At 44.5% G+C, this 22,572-nt stretch overlaps 2 protein-coding genes across 5 annotated transcripts in view; one reads left to right on the top strand and one right to left on the bottom strand.

The window, feature by feature from the left end:
* Window positions 1-2,959, bottom strand: part of GJA8 (gap junction protein alpha 8) — a 41,348-nt gene extending 38,389 nt beyond the window's left edge. The window contains exon 1 of the mRNA XM_071756216.1: window positions 2,870-2,959. The gene's annotated coding sequence lies outside the window, so the exon portion shown is untranslated. The remainder of the gene's footprint in view (window positions 1-2,869) is intronic.
* GJA5 (gap junction protein alpha 5) lies at window positions 2,890-22,191 on the top strand. Of its 4 annotated transcripts, none has more exons than XM_071756251.1 (3): window positions 2,890-3,022; window positions 19,348-20,488; window positions 20,632-22,191. In XM_071756251.1, the coding sequence occupies exons 2-3, from the start codon at window positions 19,401-19,403 to the stop codon at window positions 20,702-20,704; spliced, it is 1,161 nt and encodes a 386-aa protein (XP_071612352.1). In that variant the 5' UTR covers window positions 2,890-3,022; window positions 19,348-19,400; the 3' UTR covers window positions 20,705-22,191. The 4 variants fall into 4 exon arrangements, with proteins under 4 accessions (XP_071612352.1, XP_071612361.1, XP_071612341.1 ...); XM_071756260.1 differs by having other exon boundaries at window positions 2,900-3,028; XM_071756240.1 differs by lacking the exon at window positions 2,890-3,022 and adding an exon at window positions 7,901-8,280.
* The last annotated feature ends 381 nt before the right edge of the window (window positions 22,192-22,572 follow it).

The following is a 22,572-nucleotide window of genomic DNA, read 5'->3' on the forward strand; positions in this document are numbered from 1 at the left end:
TTGCTAACAGAAGGCTTCAAAATCCAGCCAACACACATCACAAGATTGGTGGAAAGAAGCATAACTCATACATTTGTGTAATTAATTAAGTTCTTAATTTTACCCAGGAGGTCATGTCTTGAAATGCTAAAGCCATGAAAAAGAACAAGTTGTCTGGGAGCAATGAGCACCATCTCAGAATCCTCCCATAACTCAGGCTGTTTACTTTTCAGTTTCAGTCACCATCGTCCAAGCACATGATTCTTTTTCTACAAATTCTTTTACTATTTCTTCCTTTGAGGCTGACTTCCAGGGAAAGCTCTAGAGAGCTTGTCCTTAAGAACAGATTTAAACCCTGATTTCTCTTTCCCCTGCAGAGAATGTACAGAGTAGGCTGAGGTCCTTCTACCCCACAGCAAAGCTAGCTTGCTTTATGATAAGACATATGCCTATCAGTCTTTCCACATTGGCAACTTTGCTTAAGCAGCCTTTTTCTAAAGCCTCAAGCTTTAGAGTGGTGAGATCTTGCAGCAGCACAGCTATCTAGACCCACCACAAGACAGCACACGCCAGGAACTGGGTGCTGACACTGGCACCACATGGCAGCACGTCGCAGCCTTCTGGGTGACAGGTCCCCCCAGCATCCATGTCTCCAACTGGCCTGTAACCTCTGCCATCCCACAAGTTTCAGAGCAAACCTGTTGGCTCCCAGTAGCACAAACATGAGCTTAAACAACCTACAAGGACTTGCAATCTATGAGATTTGTACACAGAAGGCCCTTTACCCACAGGAATGGCCCCAAACCGTAACTATATCAAGTCAGTCAGGTGACCAAGCCTGTGCAGGATCCCAGCCCCAGGGACTACAGAGACCCAAACAGTCCTCAGGGACTCACAAAAAGACTCCCACAGCATACATTTGGGGTCAAAACACTACTTACTAGAACAAAGTGCAAATTAAGTGGTACCAGATGACGCAGATTCCAAATAAGTGCAAATAAAGGATTTTCCGTCGCCAAAATGCTGTCATGTGATTTGCATGTGCCATCCCTTACAGTGGAGGCTATTGAGAAGTGTATGGACTAGCTGTTGTCTGCTCAGGGCTACCCCAGCAAAGCTGTCCTGGCTGGCAACATAGGGTGCTTAACTTGCAGGCTATTAAATCTCATTGAAATCAATGCAACTCAAGAATGTACTTAAAATTAAGTAAATGCCTACAGACTGTAATGAACTAGGATGCTACACTTCTCTGCATGCTGCTTTGGCTGATTTGTTTACCAAGGAAGTATTTCAGGGGAACAGAAATTAGGGAAACCTTCTAATACCTGTAAGTGGCAACTGAAATAAATGCAAGTTTCAGTTACATTAAAACTACCAAGTTTAACACTCAGTTTCTTAGGCCCTTCCAGAGATCATGCACTCACTTTGACCCTCTTATAAGTATCTAACCTGGATAAATTAAAAGGAACATATAAACTGAGATATTCTTACCACTTGCCAATACAAGATGCATTATTGCCTTAGGCCTCAGAGAAAACCATAGCTTTGCATTCCCGCTTTTAGTTAAGCTAATGAGGAGAAGGAAGAGAATTTTTAAGGTGGGCTCTTCTTCCTTTCATCTGAAAAGTGGTTACAGAGCTGTTCAAAGCTTGTGTGCTTGCATAGCTCTGCGGACTCAGTACCTCTCAGCGTCTGACTTCCTAGAGACTACTACTGCACCGTTGAAAGGAGAGGTGAGTTCTTCCTATATGCTCCCTGGAAACAGGTTTAACACTCAGCTAGGCCTCTGAAAAAGGGATAAAGCTTTGCATTAAGCAGAACCTGTAAACGCTTCTCAGTTACTTGTTTTATTCTCTTCTCGTTTCCTTGCAAACAATGAAACTGCTCAGAAAGGCTCAGGCAGCACAGACACTTTCTGCTGGTGAGTCTAATAGTTTGGCTGTCCATTCTTCTTACCAGCCACATGCCAATGAGTTTTCAATGACTTAATGGCACTGCTACTTTGGGGTAGCTGAATGGGGAAGCAGACTGCAGCTGCTTCTGAAGGATATAAATATTTTTACCAGTCAGGGGCCAGCAGTCGAGCAGGATCAGGGACACCTGGGCTCTATTCCTGGCTCTTCTGCAGACCTGTTTTATTGTTTTGCTTCTTTCAGTAGATCTAAACTAAGACCTTTCCCTGCCAAATTTATAATTGTACGTGTGAGGCTTCCATTTGAAAATTTGTTCCACAATAAGGAATTTGGGGTGATGGGGTTGGCCTATGAATGCAAGCCTGGGTATTGATTTGATAACAAAATCCCATGAAAGCCATTGCACTGGTGGACACCATGAATGGCTCACAGAACAACCTTGCTTGCACCATTTACCCACTAGCCATCTGCTCCCATCAGATATTATTTTATGGCTTTCCTTTGTTTTCACCGAGGCCTAAACAGGAATGAAATTGTGAGTCTTGTCGGTAGCCCTTTTAAATAAATAGCTCTGCCATCGCTCTAATAAGTTTGACAAGTTGGTCCCAGGCCCTGGGCAGGAAGCTAATAAACTTCAAGTTGCTTTTCTATTGTTTTCCTAAAACAATTTGACTTCCTTTCTGATAGTCTCAAATTCCTTCAATAAAAATAGAGTAGCTGGGAGCCAGAGGAAGACCTGAACTTGTGCCAAGTTGTGCTTACAATGCCGCCTGCGTAAGATCACATTTTTATCCTGATCCATGAAGACTCTTTAAAAGAATAGCAGGCAGACAGCTGCCAGTGCATGTCAGGAAGAGCTTGGGAACTAGTCTCCCCCAGCATTGGTCCTCCAGGCTTGAAGGAATCTCCAGCCAGTGAGCCAGTGTCAGACCATCACGGGAGGCTGAGTTCCTGGGAGCTGACTGGGGTTTGCTTACCCTGTCCAGAGTGTCCTTCCCTTAGACACAGATATCTTCTGGGAGCCGAACACTGACACAGAGGTGGGGTCCAGCAAGACCAAGGGGCCGTGCTAAAGGGTGATCAGCTTCACCTGTTCCTCCTTCTACCTGGGCAGGCTCAGCAAAAAAGAGGTAAAGGTCTGTTCTTTCTTTTCTTCTCACTTTGGGAAACATATATATGTATAATTGTATGCACACATATATTCTTGTAAAGAGGCGGTTCATCTCAGGATAAGATGAATGTCTGGTGGCCAGAAAGATGAGGACTCCTTGCTTGAAAATTACTTGCTGGTCCTTTAAACTCTCCATGGTTTGGTTCCTCCACCTGTAAAGCAAAGAGAGTGTTTATAGAAGCTGTAATTACATTATCATTTGTCAAGCACTTCTCAACTACTCAGAGATGCTGCAGAGTTGAGAAGTGGAAGCAGTAGCTGTGAGAATGCCATGCTTTATTTCCCATAACATAAAGGTGGCAACTAAGCATTTATTCTGATGTAGATGGTCATTTCTCTTCAATGAGATTAAATCCTCCTCCAGTTTTTCTTGCTGAAAACGTTATCAGCAAATGAGACTGACGAACAGTGACATTTCCAGCCTTGCTGTTTCTTATTCCCTATTTTGTCACTCTGTGTTGGTTTGGTACTCTGGGCTGGGAAGTGAAAAATGTCTGTCTATAACAGAATAAGAAGCTGTGATTACAATACTGTTCCCCCTTCTTTAGGGGCCCACTATCAATGCTACTCTTGTTCCCTTGGGCCCAGCCCATTCTCGGGAATGTGTCTCTTGCTTGAGGATGTCTTCAAGCTGTATCCAGAGGTCTAATACATAGCAGAACCTCCTTTGCCCTCCTTCTCTTTTAATCATATCCACACATGGGGATTTTATATGAAATGCTTCACCAGGAAGCATCCACTGCTGCTTCAGAGAAGGTACTAGACATGCCTCTCCAGCATGGGACAATATGAAGAATCAGTATAAGTGCAGTGCTGTGGCAAGGCATCAGAAATTAAATATTTGCAAGAAGTATCTATCTCAACTGCTCTTAGATGGTGGGTTTTTTCTGATGTTTCCCAATGCAGTAGATCTGATATTCACCCCAAGCACAAAGTCCTTGGTAATCGCAGGAAAGCACAAGATATTTTCCCTTCAGACACTCTCTTGAAGTTCTCAGATCTCAGGAGAGCATTTACGGGCATTTGAAACAGCCTTCCAGCAAAGCCAGATGCTCCAAGAACTTCTGTTTTATGTGAAGAAGTTCTTTCATATGTGAGCTCATCTATACTACTGCATATTTGCACACCTTCTGTATGCATTGTGTTGGCGTGCTCTTTTTGTTTGTTTAAATCCCTGATATAAAATGAATCCTTCATTAAATATCCAGGGGATCTATGCTGAAGCCCTCATCACACAAACTCTATTCAGGATTTACCTGGCTTTTGTGTAAAAGGGAGAAGCTCTGATAAGGCAATAAGGCAAGTATAGGAAATAGAATGAAAAAGGGACCTCTTGGCTTATCAGGTTCAATCCCTTTGAATAACAGGCGAGTACAAAATAAATGGCCTTTTCTAAACTTACTAAGCTCTGTCCTAAATCTCATTAGGTTTCCACCCTCACTTATGCTTCTAGAATGCTGCTCCAGCACCTCCTTCCTTGCTCTGTTGCTTAGAAACCTTCTGATTTCCAACTGAAATTCATTCATGGCCAATTTATATCTATTTATTCTTGTGCCACATTGTCCTTTAGCTTATGTAGCTCTCCTCTCTCCCTAGCGCTTACGTGCCCAACCCCCAATTCCTAAGAGTATTTATAGGCAGTAAATCTCTCCTCTCTTAACCTTTGTTCTGCCAGAGTAGGTAACTAAGCTCCCTTATAGTATTCACCCTGCAGGCACATCACACCGTGTTTTAATTACTTTGGGTAGCTGCACTAGCTTGAAGTTCAGTACAAAATAATTAATGCCAAAAAGCTCAAACTGGTACCATATCTATTTTCAAATCAGCTCAACTATCTCTCTGCAGTCACTTTTGTGAGTGATAAGTAAACAATACTCTTGGCCGAGAGACACCCTCTGTCCCTCTGATCACCCTGTTGCCTTTTTTTGCACCTGTTCCAGGCTGAATATCTTTCTTTCTTGAGTGGGAGAGTAGCACTGCACACACTGTTCTGGTGGGGTCTCACATCCTCTTGGATGACATTAATCTGACCCACTACAACTGGAAATATTGCTACATCCTGACAGTTCACTTGATTTTTTTCACCCTCACATAGCATCACTGGTTTCTCCTCCTGTGGTGATTTTCACCCAGGACTTTCCCCATCTCAGTCCTGCCAACTAGGAACTCTCAATGGAATCTCCCAAGTGAGATTCCTGTAACCCCCTGAGCGACAAGTTCCTAATGTTGTCTTTGCACTCTTCCTTTTAATCTCACTTTGACCATTCCAGTCACAAAAAGCCTTCAGTTCTCCTAGTGCTGGAATCCACCTCTGTCCTAATGACACCTCTCATCTTTGTTTCATCAGTACATTTCATTAGCATTTCTACTTTCAGTGCCAAGGTAATTAACACAAATATTAAAAAAAGATCAGTCCTAAGTGAAATCTTTGAGCAGCCTCACAGATAATTTCCTTACAATCTATTGGGAAACCAGCATCAATCCTGTCAGTCTCTTACCTGCTTAAGGATTTCTCTAATAATCCCCGTCTTCTTCAGCTGAATTTTTCTCCACACATTTGCTTCTTCTGGGACACCATATCATTTGCCTTACTGAAGTCTAGGTAGATAAGGTCTCCTATGTTTCTTTTACCTAAAGGGTCAGGCATTTTATCCCAAGAAGGATATTTATCTTTGCTCAAAAGATGGTACACATTGTCCTGTTTTCCCCTCATCTCCTAGCTTTATTTCTCCTTTCCTTCAAAATCCATTTCACAGCACCATAAACTGCTGAGATCTGCAAGATGCACGTGGCAAACCGTCAGCTGTTCTCCTCATACCCACTGTCTGGGGGAGCATTCTCTTCCACTTGCTCTCCTCACTCAAGTCATACAAGTTTTGCATAGCTGTCTCCTGGGGAGGGGAGGAAAAATCCTTCTTCCTAGCTTATTCCCAAAACAGCTATTTCTCTAGCTGTGGAACTCGAGAAGCTGCCATGACACCTCTGTTTTCCCTTGAGGAGGGTGCAGTAGAGAAGGGATGACACATTATGGGGCTTGATGAGGTATTCGTAAAACACCTCTTCTCACCTCTCTGTCTTTTGCCTCTTGTCTGCCTTCACCCATTTTTTTTCTGTGCATCAAAATTCAAACATATACGACCACCACCAAACCCAGAAGATCTCATAACAGTTACCTCCCACGCATGATGCATGTATTGGACAGAAACCTCCTCCTCTTCCTCACTCATTCAACAGCACTGGACTGTATCTGCAGAGCTCAAAGAGTAACTCTGTGGGAGTAACTTCTAACTCTGTAGGAGAATGAATTTGCTATTCAGGAGCAGTGCTGGGATAGGAAACACAAAGGAGTGAGCAGGGAGAATTAGACCTGATCACTCTGAGTGTACAGCAAAGTGTCAGCCACACAGAAAGGGGATTATATTTCAGACTGCTCACTCACAGGACCTGCCTCCCTATAGCACGTGAGAAACACTTGACAAGACTTAGCTAGCCTATCCCAAAGTCATCTGTGAGCTAGATCCATGTTATTAACACCTTGTTTTTGACAGTTCTATGATGATGTCCTTGACAATTTCATTGGTATAAAATCAACAGGACTTTACATAATAATGCTTCGTGGAAATTCCTCCAGAAAGATAAAAGAACACAGTGATATTCTCCTTCCCATGAAATTCCATCACAGGTATACAACCACCACGCAGGAGAAGGAGAAACAACTCCAGAAACATTCCCATTTTCTTTGAAGTCACAGAAGGCCTCTCAATAATATTAGAAACAAAACTGCAAATGACTATGGGTTTCTCCATACCAGGAGTTAACTGAGCTGCTATCAGAATTCATCGTGCACTGTATGTCCTGCACTAACCATCAGTGAGGTTTCAGTCCCCTTGAAAAGGAGTTGCACTCTTAACTTCAAAGTTTCTACATAGGACGTGCCTCCAAAAGTAGCCTCTGCACAGCACTGTCCCCGCGTAGGCTGGATTTCAGTCCTGGGACTAAAGGGGATATTAAATTAGTGGGAGAACAATAATTAGCTCAGAAGAGTTGCCAGCCCTGTGTTTTAATCTCTGAACTGCTTTTGCTTCATGAGCTAACACTAGCCAGTGGGCAATTATGTTCTGGACTGGAGACATCTAGCCCAGGAAGGATTGCTGGAGGGACACCCGCCAAAGCTTGTGCACAACAAGCTAGTTCTCAGGGCAGCAGAGTCCTCTGTGCAAATCTCACTCCCCTGACAGTGGTTCTTTGAGACCAGTCTTTATCAAAGCCAGAAGGCATCTCTGATTCACCCTGCTCTCTGGGGCCTGATGTGCAGGAATCAGAGGCTTGACTTGACACTTCCATGTAATACAAGTCCTTCAGACATTTGATGTGTCAAAACCATTTTTCAAAAGGGACAAAATGCTCATGCATCAGACTGGTGTGTGTGCAGGGAGGTGGTGGGGTGGGGTGTCAAAAAGCACTTCTCCTGACAGGCAGGTTATTTGCTATTTATCACTAAGGGGGACTGTAAAACCTTCCTGGGAAGCATAAGGTGCCCTCTGGGACAAGGTTTCAGCTGTTCTGGGCCGCTGGTCCAAGTCAGTAGATTAAGTCCTGTGTTTGAAGAGGTGGAGGACCACACTCCACATGAACTCTGCTTTGCCAGATTAAGCTTGAATAAGTCAGAAAAATGTCCTTCATTGATGTCTTGCATGAAAAAAGCTTCCCAGGATCTGGCTGGTGTAACTGTGGGACATTCCTGCCTCTCTTTGTTTAAGAAAGGTTTAGACCCTGGCATGTTATCTGGGGGAGGAGGTGCATAGAACGGTGGTAGCAGCAACTGGAAGGGACAGTGAGAAGCCGGCAGCGAGTGCATCCTGTCGGCATGGGGAGGGTTGCATGGGGAGAGGCTGAGCATGGAGAGAGAGGAGTGAGATCCATGGTCTTTAAAGGAAAAACTTGGGAAACTAAGTTTGAAAATAGAAAGATTAAGCTGGAGGGGGTGGGAGAGAAAAGAAAAGTAGGCGAAGAAAGAGAGGGAGAAAGGCAGAGAGGCTGAGGGGAAGACAGAAAGTGACACAGAAAGGGGGTGGAGAAAAGGAGAGGAAGAGAGAGAGAACCATATTAAAGGAATAAAACCAAGCGACTGAGAAGAACAGGGAGTTCAACTCAACTACAGAAAGAAAAAGTGTTAAAGCAAGGAAAGGAGACAGAGGACAAGATACTGGAAATCAGGTGAGTAACCATGAGGGGAAAATACAAGAACAGCAGAAGCATTGATAGCATATCAAGCTGTTAACTCAAGGGGAAAACAGCATGAGGGGGAGAAGGACTTGATGAAAGGAAAAGAAGGATGGCCAAAAATAACTTAATTTACTTTTTCTTTCAATTTTTCTCCAAAACATTCCCACTAGTAGCAAGACAGGATTGGGACATTACAAAAATTAAACTCCTTTTGCCACAAGCAGCTACAAAAATATCAAGGACTTGTCCCTGCAAAAACATAGATACCGATAGATTTCAATGTAGAGGAAAGTGGGATGAGAGCCCTAAGCAGCCTCAGACAGTGTAACGTGCTAATTGCAGTTTCTGTCAGACCCCATTCTAGCATGCTGTCAGATAGCTCAGAGAAGGGTGGTGAAGGGAACTCTTACCTATGAGAGGTTCTCACTTTATCAAGTGTCTGCATGAACCACCTATACTCCGAAACGCGCAGGATGGTTTTGAAGTATTGCAGTTTCTTTTCCTCGAGTGTCTGGCGTCCTGGCTGGTCCATGACACAGAGCTTGGGATCTTAACTCAAATGTAGAGAAGTGCCTTGCTCATATCTCCCAGTCACCCGTACTGCGAGCCACGGGGGGAATGCCTTTCTTCTTCATCCGACACTGCCCAGGGCAGCCTCAGTAAAGAGGCACGCGGACCTAAAGGGATGAACACCCTCTCTCAGCTGCTGCTTCTTTTTATTTGCCTTCCTAACTTTCTTCCCATTTTTGTACTTGGAATAATTATTCAGTTACATTTCCAAAATTTAATACTTCTAGCATTGCCAAAGCATGTTTCAAAGAATAGCCCAAACTGAAAACACAGTACCCCCTCTACATCCACCTGGAAAGAAGAAATCACAATGAGTGTAAAGGTTGCCTGGTAATTGCCACCTATGATCTGTGGTGACTTTTGATATCCCAAAGGGTCATTTTACTGGCTGCTTGTCATGTCTAATGGGCTTTGTTGCTCTCTGGTTTTAACAGCTCAGGTAAACTGAGGCAGCACCTCTGTTCCTGACGCACTGTAAAAACCATCAGAGGATCATGTCAGTAACATATCTGGACAAACCACAGCTAAAAAAGTTATGGGCTGGATGAGCCTTACTCACTGAACATTTCCTCCATGATATTAAACCCATCAAAATACTGTGGTGAAGCAGCATGTGTGAGAGGTTTTCCTTACTGCTGCCTATGCGATCATCTTTAAGGCTAAAAAGCTTAATGCATGTAATGTGTGTGTGCATACACATGAGCAGCTAGGAGCAGCTTAAACTGTTATTCAGAAGCCTCACAGTATTTGCACCAGATTCTGCAAAATTCTGCATTTGGTGGACTTTTTTCTAAATCTACTCTGAGAAGAGCATGGATTTCTAACTTTTTTCCCCCTTTCCTTGGAAGCAGAACAGTAGTTCAGGAGAATTCCTGAGGCTTCAGGGTTTAAAATACTCATCAGGCTCCGGTCGCTTGGGAACTATGTTAAGTATTCCTGGTACTAAAACTATTTGGGGTTGTTGGTTTTTTTCCCACTCAACAGCACATATATATTATCACAATATTATAGTATTGTGGGCTTTCACATGAAAAAATTAAACCTTGCCAGAAAATTCAGAACTTCATGCCCTAGCCTTTGTCTTTTTGACCTTCAGACAGATTTCACACATTCTGCACGTTTGCCCTTGTTTTCTGACTTATCTCTCAGCATTGAAAATAGACAAGAAGGAATGAGTAATTCAGCACTATACCATGTCATTAGGCAGCACATTTCAGAGACTGCTCCACACCTCGGGTGCTGTATGAGGCACAAGGACAGAGGCTTAAAATTAGAAATATTTCCCGGGAGGCACCAGAGAAACTTCAGTCTCTGGGCTAAGAATTCAAAAAGGGGAGGGGTGAGGAATCAATTATATGGCTATTGAGAGGCAACAGATATGTCTATGAACAATATTCTAGCATTACAGCTCTTTCCTGAAACAAATAAATATTCAAGCCACAAAGTCAGTAATGAGCATAGGGGAGCATGCTTCTACATGTGTCTAGTGTATCTTTAAGGAGGGGTCAGTGGTTTTTAATATAAGACTTAAGCAGTTTACACATACGTTTCCATCTTTCTTCATTATCTGTGTCATTATGGGCATGCCTTGAGAATGGCTGAGAATTTCCATATGAAACTCCTCTCTCTTAGAAGCAGAAAAGCTGACAGATGCCTTGATTAGGGCACCAGGTCACCCAGGAAGCGAAGCAGTGCAGTGAGGGTGACTCCTGCAGAGCTCCAGAGTCTTCATCTGCATTCAGACATCTGTGAAGAAGGGAGGGAACAGTGAGATGGGAGAAAAATAGTCTCAATTTTAAAGTCACATAAAGCTATCTAAGAGGACTGGTGTTAGTTCTTGTTTAAGTCACATTTCTTCACAAATGCTCCCTCAGTGGTGTCTCTTGTCTTCTGGATATCTGGCTTCCAGTTGTGGCCCAGCTGGTGAAAGTGATAAACCCTCCCTCTCCAGCATTAACCTGACAGAGCTCTGCTTTGAACAAATATTATACAGTGCTAAGTACACTGAAAAAATTTCAGACTAGCAGCATCGCCAAACAGTTTTCAAAATTAATGAAGATTTTTTATCTTAATCTCTCACTGCCTTAGCTCCTCAGCTGTCAGGTTGATCTGATACCATCTCCTCACCTCCAGAACATAATGAAAATAAGTAAATTAATAATTGTGAAGGAATCAGATACTGTTGTGATGAAAGCCATAGGAAAACCCATGAGGAAACAAATAATTCTCTCTTTAGAACTGGACTTGAATAATGTACAGCAAATGAGGCACAGGCCACCCACTAAACAATGAGGAGAAAACAAAACATTGAATAGCTGCTGTTCAAGAAAGCTCCAGCCAGGCTGGCACAGAACAAGGCAAGCATCCTGTGCAAAGAATAAGGTGACAATGTGAGGATATGGTTAAAGACTCACAGCCTATGAGGCCCAGGCACAAAGAGATTGAATTAAGATTACTCAAACCAGTAACTCTAGTATTTCCTAACTCTCTATTTCTGAGTTTTGCAAATTTAATATTTTTTGTTTTTAAAGGGGGATGGGGGGGAGAGTGTGTGTGTAAGGAGTGGGGTATTACTTCCACATATATGTACGTATACTGAATATATAAAATAATCCACTCACAAACTATAGCCAGACTTCACCCTGAATGTAAAATTAAATGCTTGAGGCAAGAATACAGCAATGAGGCTGAACTGTAAAGAGATTTCTACAGATTTTTGGAAAGAAAGAAAGAAAGAAGAAATTATATTTGACAAGGTAGTACTAAGCGGGAAGTAGATAGTCACTTTCCCTTTCTAAAGTTGAAAGCATTAGCAGTCTGTGGTGTAGAAAGTAATATGGTCAAAACTGCCAAAAAAGCTGAGGCAAGGCTCTGCAGGGGGAGCTTGACTGCAGGAGAGCAATGGGGAAGTGATAGGCAGGGAGACACTGGGGGGAGAGGAGGGAAGAAAAGATGAGAAAAGTCTGAATGAGAACACTCTCCATCTCCCACTACCTCCCCAGTCTGTTTTATTTCAACACTATAACAAGTTGCATCTCACACAGTCTATGAACCAGCCTAAAATCACATGAGCAGGTTTTTTGCTGCTATATTGGGTGATGCCTGCCATCAACACTACATCTCCTTACAGCAGCCTTCCTCACTGACTAAGCAGTGCTTAAGATGAGCTTCTCTCGGCAAAGCGCAGGAACAGATTTACTACAGCAGCACCCAAATTTCTCAACAAGTTTCTGCTTTTCCTTTTGCCCTGTTTGGCTGTTCCCTCTCCTGTAAATAGCGATTTTAGCATCATCTCAAATTCATATAGGTTAGCTTTTCTGTGCAAAGATAACGAAACTGGAAATATCACCAAGCTCTGTTCTCCTGAATGGGGTGCTCTTCATCCTGTTAGTTAAGGAGTAAGGTGAGTAATCTCTGCTAGCCTCTTTGCAGTATTTGCAGAGAGAGGACCAATGTGTTTTTTTCTAGCAAAAAGCACATGCGAGCCTTCATTCAGCTTATCCCAAGTCCAGTTCTGCCACATTAGTTGGGCTCTTTAAGGACCCAGGTTTATCTAAGTCAAAGAGAGAGAATCCCAAGAGAATTAGAAGGTTCTCCCTGCATGCTAAGTGTAAATCTGGATACCTCTGTCATGTAACTACTTGATGTGGGCTTTCCAAGCACAGTGGGACAAACAAATTCCTCAGCTTGACTCATCTGAGTACAAGGTCTTTATTATTCTTGATCTCCTCTATCTACACGGGGCAGAGCTTTGCCTGAATGTTTGTATATATGAAAGTACAATTTGACCCTGGGAAAAACTAGCATTAGATGTACAGGATAGACAAATATTAATATCTAGCTAACTAGGAGCCTGCAGCTTCCACTATCACTTCAGATGAAAATATTCTACAGAACACTGTCATCTGTGTGTGTAACACAGGCCTGATGTACACACTTGGACGTGTTGAGTGATTTCCCTCTGTCTGTGTCTCTTGTGTGCTTCAGGGTTGTGTGTGTGTTCAGGAGGTGACAGGTCATTCAGCTCTCTTATCTTCAGTCACATTTTTTTGTGAACTCTGAGGTTTTCCACATTTGGAGATGAGGGGGAAAGCACATCTCATCAAGGAATAACAGGCTGTTTGCAACTGTAAAGCAGGGCCAGTGGTCTGAATGGTCCTTCTAGAAATTGCAGTGAACTCAGGAGGAACAGAGTGATGACAGACACTGGATGTCTGTCTTCTAGGAGAGAAGATGTTAACACAGAGAGCTCTGCCTCTCCCATGAGATTTGAGTGCTGGAGTCAAAGTCACTCTCCCTGATACTGGTTCAGCACAAGACTCTGAACCAAAAAAAAAAACTAAAAAAAACAAAAAACCACCTACGCAATCATGTCAGATTTTTCTTTTTTTTTCTTTTTTTTTTAAGCATAAAGAAGTACAAACCTATTTAGTCTAGATCTGTGCACAGATTGAGTTACAAATTTGGCTACAGAACTGGCCCATTTCAGGCAGAAACTTAGGATAAGCACATGCTGTGTATATGAAGCCATAGGAATGGCACTTCACCAGAAATGCCTAACAGGTCATTGCTTGTCTACTGCATTCACAAATGAAGGATCCAATGTCAGTAAACAGTGAACAAAAAGATACCTGCCGGGGTTGGGCTTTAGCATCCATCTATGTCACAAAGCTATGAAAAGCCTCTAGAATTCAAAGCATTGCACCCACGGTGAGTAGTGCATTTCCAGCTTTATTTGTCTTTTAATGTTGTAAGCCATGTGTTTCTAAAATGCTTCCTGGCTAGGTCCTAGCAACAAAGACCAACTTTGACTTTCGGTGTATATGTACACTGAAAAGGATGGTTCTTCCTTTTGGGCACTGACCATGGCTGCAGGCTCTGACAGCAATAACAAGATTTTCATCTCTTAAGAAAAGAGAACCTCTGTTTTTTCCTGGTCTACTTGCTAAGGAAAGGTAACACACAAGAAGGATTTTTTTCAGGTCAAAAAGACATTATTGTCCTGAGGCACGGGAGAGAAGGGCTGCAGTCTTTAGAAGCAGATGTTCTTGTGCTGTAGAAGCAATGTTGTGTCACTATCACCAAGTCTAAGAGGCAGTGCTATGTAACAAAAAGGGCACAAGTTTGCAAGTCTGTCCCCAGACTGCCACTAACACAGTGACCTCAAACAAGAAATTTGCCCTTTCTGTACCCCAGTGATCCCCATCTCTAAGATAAAGATGACAGCAACTGTACTGCTGTCAGGGGTTGGAGATGGGACTGCTAACAGGGGGTTGGAGATACTTAAGTAAAACATAAAGCTGTATAGCAAAGCAGCACTAACTAACCTGCAGTGCAGTGCTGGAAGTGTCCTTCCTGAGTGTCTATAGATGTGAGCGTCAAGATCTCTGCCCTTATAGCCCCACATTATCCCTCTCTTGTGCCATACAGAATCACAGAACCATGGAGGCTGGAAATGATCTCTGAGATCAAGTCCAGCCTCTGACCTAACACCACCGCATCAGCTAGAGCATGGCACTAAGTGCCACATCCAGTCTCTTCTTGTACACCTCCAGGGATGGTGACTGCACCGCTTCCCTGGGCAGTCCATTCCAATGCCTCATCACCCTTTCCATGAGGAAGTGCGTCCTAATATCCCACCTAAATCTCCCCTGGTGCAGCTTCAGGCCATGCTCTCTCATCCTGTCAGTAGTTGCCTAGGAGAAGAGCCCAACACCCACCTAACTACAACCTCCCCTCAGGTAATTGTAGAGAGTGATAAGGTTTCCCCTGAGTATCCCCTTCTCCAGGCTAAACAACCTCAGCTCCCTCAGCCTCTCCTTATAAGATTTTCCCCCTAGTCCCTTCACCAGCCTCCTTGCTCTTCTCTGGACCAGCTCCAGCACCCCAATATCTTTCTTGAAGTGAGGGACCTAGAACTGGACACAGTACTCAAGGTGAGGCCTTATACTTGCCTGGACCTGCTATGGGGTGATGTTGCTGGAGGAAGGCCAGAAGCAATTCCTAGACACTGACCATGGCACAGCTGGCCTGGATGCCCCATTGCATGGGGCTATCACTTCTGATGTGCCCAGTACCCAAAGGAGATGGCCAATTCCCCATCTGGGAGCCCAAAGGGGATGGACTTGTTACATGGCCTCTACATAGAACCCCATGTCTAGGGTGTGAGCCTCCTCACAACACCTTGGGCTCCAGTCTTCTAATTCATTGGGACATCTCATTAAGTGTCACATGCACACATTTTTATTCAGTTAAGCAAATCACACAGATTGGGCAAAAATATAATGGCTTTGACTTTATTACTTTCACCCTCCCTGGGAACCTCACTGCCCCCACACAAGCTTTCCTTGAAGTGTCTCTGTGCACCTGGGACCTGCCAAGGGGAAGAGGTGAGCCCAGCAAGGGAGAGCAGAAACAGTGTCATAATCAGGCTCTTCACTTTATTTTAGAAACATCCTGCAGAGATGGCAACCTCCTGTCACCTTCCTTGTGGGAAAAGTTAGCGTGAAGTGTCAAGCCCAGCTATTTATATCCCTGCTGATAGTCTCGCCTGTCTTCTAAAGAGGGGGGAAATTTCTTCCTATAAATTCCAGGGGAAATAAACTCATAAAAAAAAGAGAAACAGCCCTCACGCCTCTTTGGTGTGAATTTCCTAGATGTTCCCCAAAGCCCTGGGTGGTCCATCCTGAACAAGCATGCCAGCCAGAGCAAGCAGCAGAGATGCAAAATCCTTGCCTGTCATTCAGAGCACAAAGCATCATGAAGAGGATGGGCAAAACTGCTCAGGGAGTGTAGGACACTCCCACAGAAAAACGTAGTACCAAACAAAAGTATTAGGGAGAGTAGCCTGTGGCTGGCAAACTGGCAGATGCCATCCCCATCGGGATATTTTTATCATGGAATTTGGCAGTCACATGGCAGCCTGGAGCTGGACAGACTCCACGCCTGGTCTGCATTGTGATATTCACTTTTCTCCAGCTTTAGTAGAGTTCCAGGTGATGATTAATCTGGGACGGCCACGTCGCTGGGTTTGTGCCAGGCTGCACTGGTCTTTGTCACATTCGCATTTCCCCGAGGTCCCATGCTGAGGTCCCATGCCAGCACACAGCTCCTCTGTTGATGCAGCAGAAAGCTGACAGCCAAAAGCATGGCTGGGCAGTGGCACAGCCCATGACCCTGCATGAATATACATGACTCCACTGTCAAGACAGCCTACTATCAGGTGCTGAGACCCCACAAAGATAGCCAGAGGTGTTTTTTGCCAAGTCACACCAGGGTGAGACAAGATTTGTCTGACTGAGTCTAAACTAGGAATATAAAAGGCTACAGATGCTCACACACTGGGAGGTCAAAGTACACAGGGACAACAGAAGTTTGGGACTGAGGAAATGGAACTATACGGAAAATTCCCAAGAATAGTAAAGACCTGAGGAAGAAAGGCAGAGGCAGTCCTGCACAGCCAGGAAAAGCTGTCAGGAGGTGACAACCATCCTTCTTTGCTTGCTGGCAGCAGATTGCTAGGTACTCTCTTCTGTTCTAGGAGGCCATTGGACTGGCACTGCAAGAATAGCTTGCTAATAACTAAAAAATATCTAAGCCAAAAACACTGCAGAAGGAGAGAAACCCCTTCTCTGAGCATCCAACACCCATTTTCCTGTGGCCATCTACCCCTTTGCAGCAGCCACCTGGCTCTCCGTGGGGCTGTCAGATGATCAGGGGGCATCCCACTCTTTGGAAAGCCCCTCCTTTAAACAGCCTGTGCTGGGGAGCAGCCAGCAGGAAGGGCAGAGGAAACAGAACTAATATCTAGTATAAACCTGATGGCTTTCAGCCTTGAGTCTTTCTGATTTACCACCTTTTGGAAGATATTGTGCATGTGTGGGACAAGTAAATTACTGTTATTCTTGCATCCATTCATGTTTTTTATTTCTGAACTCCTCTCACACTTATGTTTGCCAACTCATGTTGTGTACACATTGATTTTTGCAACTTGCAAGCATCCAGGTGTCCCTTCCTTGGGGAAAACAAACCACAGGAAAAACCTACTACCTGCCCATGCTAAAAATTATGGGAAGAGGTGCTGAGCCTGTAGATTGCACATACACATGGCAGTAAGGAAAACTCATCTTTGGCACAACCAGGGAGAACTGTGTTCACATTTACCCCAATATGTAAGGTGAATCAAGAAAATGCAGCTGTCAACTACCAACAGCAGGACCAAGGCACCTGCAAACAACACAAACTCACCTGGAAAAATGAGGACACACACCAATGTTCGTGGTGTTTTGGAAGGAATATTCCACAGGTACAGTTGTGCTATACAGTATTGTCATGGACGGACCTGTACAGTGCACTGTAGGTAGCTGGCTACCTTGTTTACAGTCTGGAAAAAAAAATTTAAAATCCTGATTTCAATGCAGCTGTAAGTATTTCCTGTCATTGATTTATATGCCTTTATGTAATCCCCTGGCTCCCGCAGAATGAAGCCATACGCTCATCTCTTCACAATGTGGTAACTGAACCAAAGACATTTCAGAAAATGAGACAGACCCACAGATTTGTCAGTTTCTTCCAACGCTTACAAAAAGGATAAGAAAAGCCAGCTGGTTTTCTGTTGCTGGTCATCCACTTCTGGGTTGGCAGCAGATACAGGCTCCAGGGTACTCCAAGCAGCCACCAAGATCTACACCAGCTCTATTGCAGCATGACTGCCAAAGCAGGAAAGAGCCAAAGCCCACCCTTTGCCCTTCCTCACACAGCTTCCAACTGGAGGTGGAGCAGCAAGTGGTCACCTCCCACCTCCCTATCTGGGCAATCCTTACTTTTCCTCTGGGCAGCCCTCAGCAGCACAAGGAGTTTAAGGCTTCAACTTTTGATCTTTGTCCCATTCATCCTTGCAGGTGGACAACACACAAAAACAAACAATGCCATAAATCAGACAATGAGCTGCTACGATAAATTATACCACATACATAACCAGAGGAGTGGATATTGTTCCCTCAACAAGTGTCTCTCTCTGTCCTCTAGCTTTTGCTCACAGGAAATCTACACAATATTGCTGCAGTAAATTCTCAGCATTTAACAGTGTTTACACTCCACAGATGTTCTTTGTACAGTAAAAATAATTGGCTCTTAAAGGCAAGAAAAGGGACAATAAAGAAGAAGAGGCAACAATTTTGGTCCCCACGGCTTTGGGATTTACCAAGTATAGTACGTTTAATATTCCATTACGATGACTATTAAGTTTTTTGTTTATTTATTAAAAGGATATTTTCAAAAATAGTGACTGTGGGAGAGCCTTATCTCCAAGGTAACACTGCGGACTATAGAGCATCTAGCCCTCAGCTCATGCACAAGGGCCAGCTTTGCAATGCCCTGGGAAGGTAAGTGCAGTGAGTATAACTGGATCAAATTATTACTCAAGCACTCCCACTGAGCCCCACAAAAGATGGATTAAACCAATGATTTTTTTTATGATTTTTTTTTTAAATCCAGAGGGTTAAGTAATTTAGCCAGAATTAGTCTGTCAGCATCTGAAACAATATTGAAGCAGGCTCTTCTACACCCCGGTGTTGCAATCTCATTACCAGTCCACCAAACCTTCCCTCTCATCAGACCACCTACCAAACAGCAGTTCCCAGAAGCTGGTGGTCCTTAGGAAGCATTTCAAAGGAGCCTTTTTACTTCGTCTGCGTCATTTGAACTGTGGATTTTGTCGCAGAGCCTAAGAAAAGGGGAGGGAGAAAGACCCACCATTTAGATTTTGCAGCAGTTCCTTCTCGGAGAGGTGCAAGGGGTGGCAGCAGGTTAGGTTTACAGGACTACTCTATGACTAGCACAGCTCAGGAAAGTCTTTATGCTCCCCAAAACATTTGCAGTTTGTTAATTAAACATTTGCAACTGATAACACTACAAAACCAAAGCAAAATCTATGAGTAAGGGGTAGGTGGGCACCAGGAAGGTTTTTCTCTGCGTTTTCAGCATTTCACATTCCAAGAGCCGGTGCAAATATTACACAAAGGTGACATCTAAAAGAGCCAAGCCCAAGCAGTAGACTCCAGTCTTATCTCCCAGTGGATCAGCCCATTAAGGGTTCCCCAGAGCACAGTCTGCAGAGAATGCTGCTTTAACTACACAGTCCACAGAGGATGCAATATGCAGACTGAAGTGAAAAGATTTTCTGAACCAAGAATAAACCTGGCTCACCCTCAAAGTTTTGGCACTCTGTCTAACAGGTTGTAATTGAGTTATGCAAAAAAAGTCGTATTTTTTTTCAGTAAATAATGAAATAAATAAATAAATAAATAAACCCTAACATGTTGTTTTCAGTGGATGTGACACAAATTTTTCAGCAAACCAGACCTCATTCATTTCAGGTCAGATGCAAACATTTCCTTTGGCACAAAACAAATAATTTTACTCCATGCATTGCTATTTGGACATTTCCTAAACCTCCTTAAAAACACTCTCTTCTATTTTCTCCCACAGACTCTGCATCCAGTTCTCTCTTCAAGACTTCTCACCCCTTCTGGTGAGCAGAAATGGGGGACTGGAGTTTCCTGGGAGAGTTCCTTGAGGAAGTCCACAAACACTCAACAGTGGTGGGGAAAGTCTGGCTGACAGTACTCTTCATCTTCCGGATGCTGGTCCTGGGTACAGCAGCTGAGTCCTCCTGGGGGGATGAGCAGTCTGACTTCATGTGTGACACCCAGCAGCCTGGCTGTGAGAACGTCTGCTATGACAAGGCTTTCCCCATCTCCCACGTCCGGTTTTGGGTCCTCCAGATCATCTTTGTCTCCACCCCATCTCTGGTGTACATGGGCCACGCGATGCACACCGTGCGTATGGAGGAGAAGAGGAAGATGAAGCAGGCAGAAAGAGAGGCCCAGGAGACGAAAAACAACGGTGACACATACTATCAGCAGAAGTGCCCTGTGGCAGAGAAGGCTGAGCTGTCTTGCTGGGATGAATCAGGAGGCAAAATCATACTCAGGGGCAGTCTGCTGAACACCTACGTCTACAGCATTTTGATCCGCACTGCCATGGAAGTGGCATTCATCGTGGGGCAGTACGTCTTGTACGGGATCTTCCTGGAGACCTTGTATATTTGCCAGCGGGCACCTTGCCCCCACCCTGTCAACTGCTACGTCTCTCGTCCCACAGAGAAGAACGTGTTCATTGTCTTCATGCTGGCTGTGGCAGTGCTCTCCCTGTTCCTCAGTCTGGCTGAGTTATACCACTTGGGCTGGAAGAAAGCCAAAGAGAGGTGCTCCCGGTCTTACAAACCCAGCCCCAGCACAGCCTCCGGAAGGTTGGAGTCTGCCTCACAAGTAGAAAGGGCGCAGATGTACACTCCTCCACCAGATTTTAACCACTGCTTGTCAAATCCCAACGGGAAGTTCATCAGTCCCTTCAGCAACAAGATGGCATCTCAGCAGAACACCGCCAACTTCGCCACCGAGAGGGTCCACGGCCAGGAGGATGCTGCTGGTGAAGGGTCCTTCATTAAGTCCAGCTATGCGGAGAGTCCAGAGGCATCCAATGAATGTGCAGCACCCACCTTCCCTGAGCACTACTTCAGTGAGAAACGCCGGCTCAGCAAGGCCAGCCGTGCCAGCAGCAAGGCGAGGTCGGATGATTTATCTGTGTGAGCTGTCTCCGGGGGGCACGAGGAGAAGGAGCGGTCTCAGCACTTCACAAAACTTCTGCAAAGCGGACTCCAGGCTCTTGCCACTAACCTCTCTTATTTAACACCTTCTTCCTCCTTTTCAGTGAACACTGTCATGTTGCAGACAGCACCTCTCGCATCTTAACGCGGGGGCAGCCTCCAGGAGACGTGCGCTGAAGATGCTCTTCATCATGGGACCCACAGGAACTGGAGGCTCACCATCCTTAGCTTGGTAGAGCACAGGCCAGCAGGTTCCTGACACTGCCCAGCAGGTATCCACTGCAACACTGTACTCAGCAGACTGACTGGAGCTCGACCCTCCTGCATCTTCATTGGTGTCTGCTCAATATTTGCTACGTCAGCTAGGCAGTCATACTGAGCTGAAGCATCACTCTCTTGCAAGGAGCAGGAACACACTGGTAGGCTTCTGTAAGACTTTCTAATCAGCTTTGTTCTCACTCTTTCTGCTCCTCCCTTTCTCTACCCGAGTCCAGATATTTTTACTAGTTTACCTATACAATAAAACCTACTTGAATTTTTTTGACACTGTATAGAACTCTTCCCCACAGGCAAGGACATTTGTGGCCCCTCACACACAGCTGCCTCATTTCTGATGTTGGAATCCCTTCCCCATTCCTCAGTCAGAATAGCCCACTGGCCCAAGGGCCTGAGAATATGACCAGTTGATGAAGCCTAGGGAATTTTCCCAAGACACATGTCATCAATTCTAATATATCCATTAACAGAAATAAAGACTCTCTTGTGAGAATAAATATCCTTTAAGTAAAAAAAAAAAAAAAAAGAAGGTATTACCATGTGGAATTGAAGTATTTCTCCACTTTTTATCCTCATATTTCAAACCACACGAATGCTGCTGAAAGGGTGCTGCCAGCTGCCAAAAAAAGATCCCCTGTTTATCCACAGAAGAGGTATGGCTTGTCTCTTCTCTCACTAACCAACCATTCAGCATTTTTTTCAAGGAACAAGTCCTCTCCAGGTCCTGCACAGCATTCAGCTCTTGGGTGCTCTTCTCAAGACTGCCAGCCAGTGCAAGCCAAAATATTTGTCCCCACAGCAAGTCCCTCTTCTGCCATCAAGTCATCTTCATCTGCACTCCATCCCTAGCACGTATGGCATAAGAAACCACCCACAGACCAGCTCTTTCCACCACTGTAGCCTCTCAGAGGAGCCACTGGGACCCAGCACTGCACAGTGAGTCTGGTGAGTGAGGTCTACAGGCAGCTTCCATTCCAGATACTTCTCACTGCAGTGTCATCCATGCTCTAATGGGAATTGTTAAACAGAGCTAAGCTGCTCCCTGTTGTTTACCCTGCAGTGCCCTTTCAGGCATGGGCCACAGCCTTCCAACACTGGACTACATGAGTGAATGGCCTGGGACCAGCCTATGAGGGGACTGAGTAATTCCCTCTCTTAGGGGCCACAGAAAGGGATTATGAATCCTTGCTCCTGACACATAGGTAGTTTTGGTACAGTTCCCTGTACACAGACATACATACTCACACACAGGGTGGCAACCATTTTTTTTGTTTGTAAGGTGTTTTATATATGTGTATTTTTTAAACCTGAAAAGACTTGTGTACTCTCCTTAACATGAGACTGTAGTCAATCATGCCTAGATTTCTCCTAATAAAGTTCTAACTCCATCTCTCCTTGTTGATGTTTCTCTTCTCACATGGCTGAGAATAAGCTGCTAGCATCAATCAGGCTGCCCTCCAGCCTCCGCTGCTCAGAGATCACAAAAATTCCCATTGCCCAGAGTGGCAGAGATGTGGGGAGGGATTGGCCAGGGGGATAAATATAAACATCAGAAAATGATTGATTGACTGGCTAACAGAAACCCCCTCCAGCTCCCTGCCTGCCTCTGTATTGTGCAAGAAAGACTGCAAAGAGATGGCCAGACCAGGGTTTCCATCCTCTTGCAATGGAAACACTCCCTCCTTGCATCCCAAGCACACCTCTGCACTCAGAGAGGCCACCAGCACCACAAAGCCAACTGAGCAGGAAAAGGGCAGCAAACCATGTCC

This window comes from Heliangelus exortis, chromosome 1, assembly GCF_036169615.1.
Source record: "Heliangelus exortis chromosome 1, bHelExo1.hap1, whole genome shotgun sequence".
Lineage (NCBI taxonomy): Eukaryota > Metazoa > Chordata > Aves > Apodiformes > Trochilidae > Heliangelus > Heliangelus exortis.

Excerpts from the sequence above, each read along its gene's own strand:
- GJA5 (XM_071756251.1), top strand. The coding sequence starts at position 19,401 with ATGGGGGACTGGAGTTTCCTGGGAGAGTTCCTTGAGGAAGTCCACAAA. Across the intron at positions 20,489-20,631 it reads CGTGCCAGCAGCAAGGCGAG|TGAACACTGTCATGTTGCAG; the intron begins GTCGGATGATTT and ends CCTCCTTTTCAG.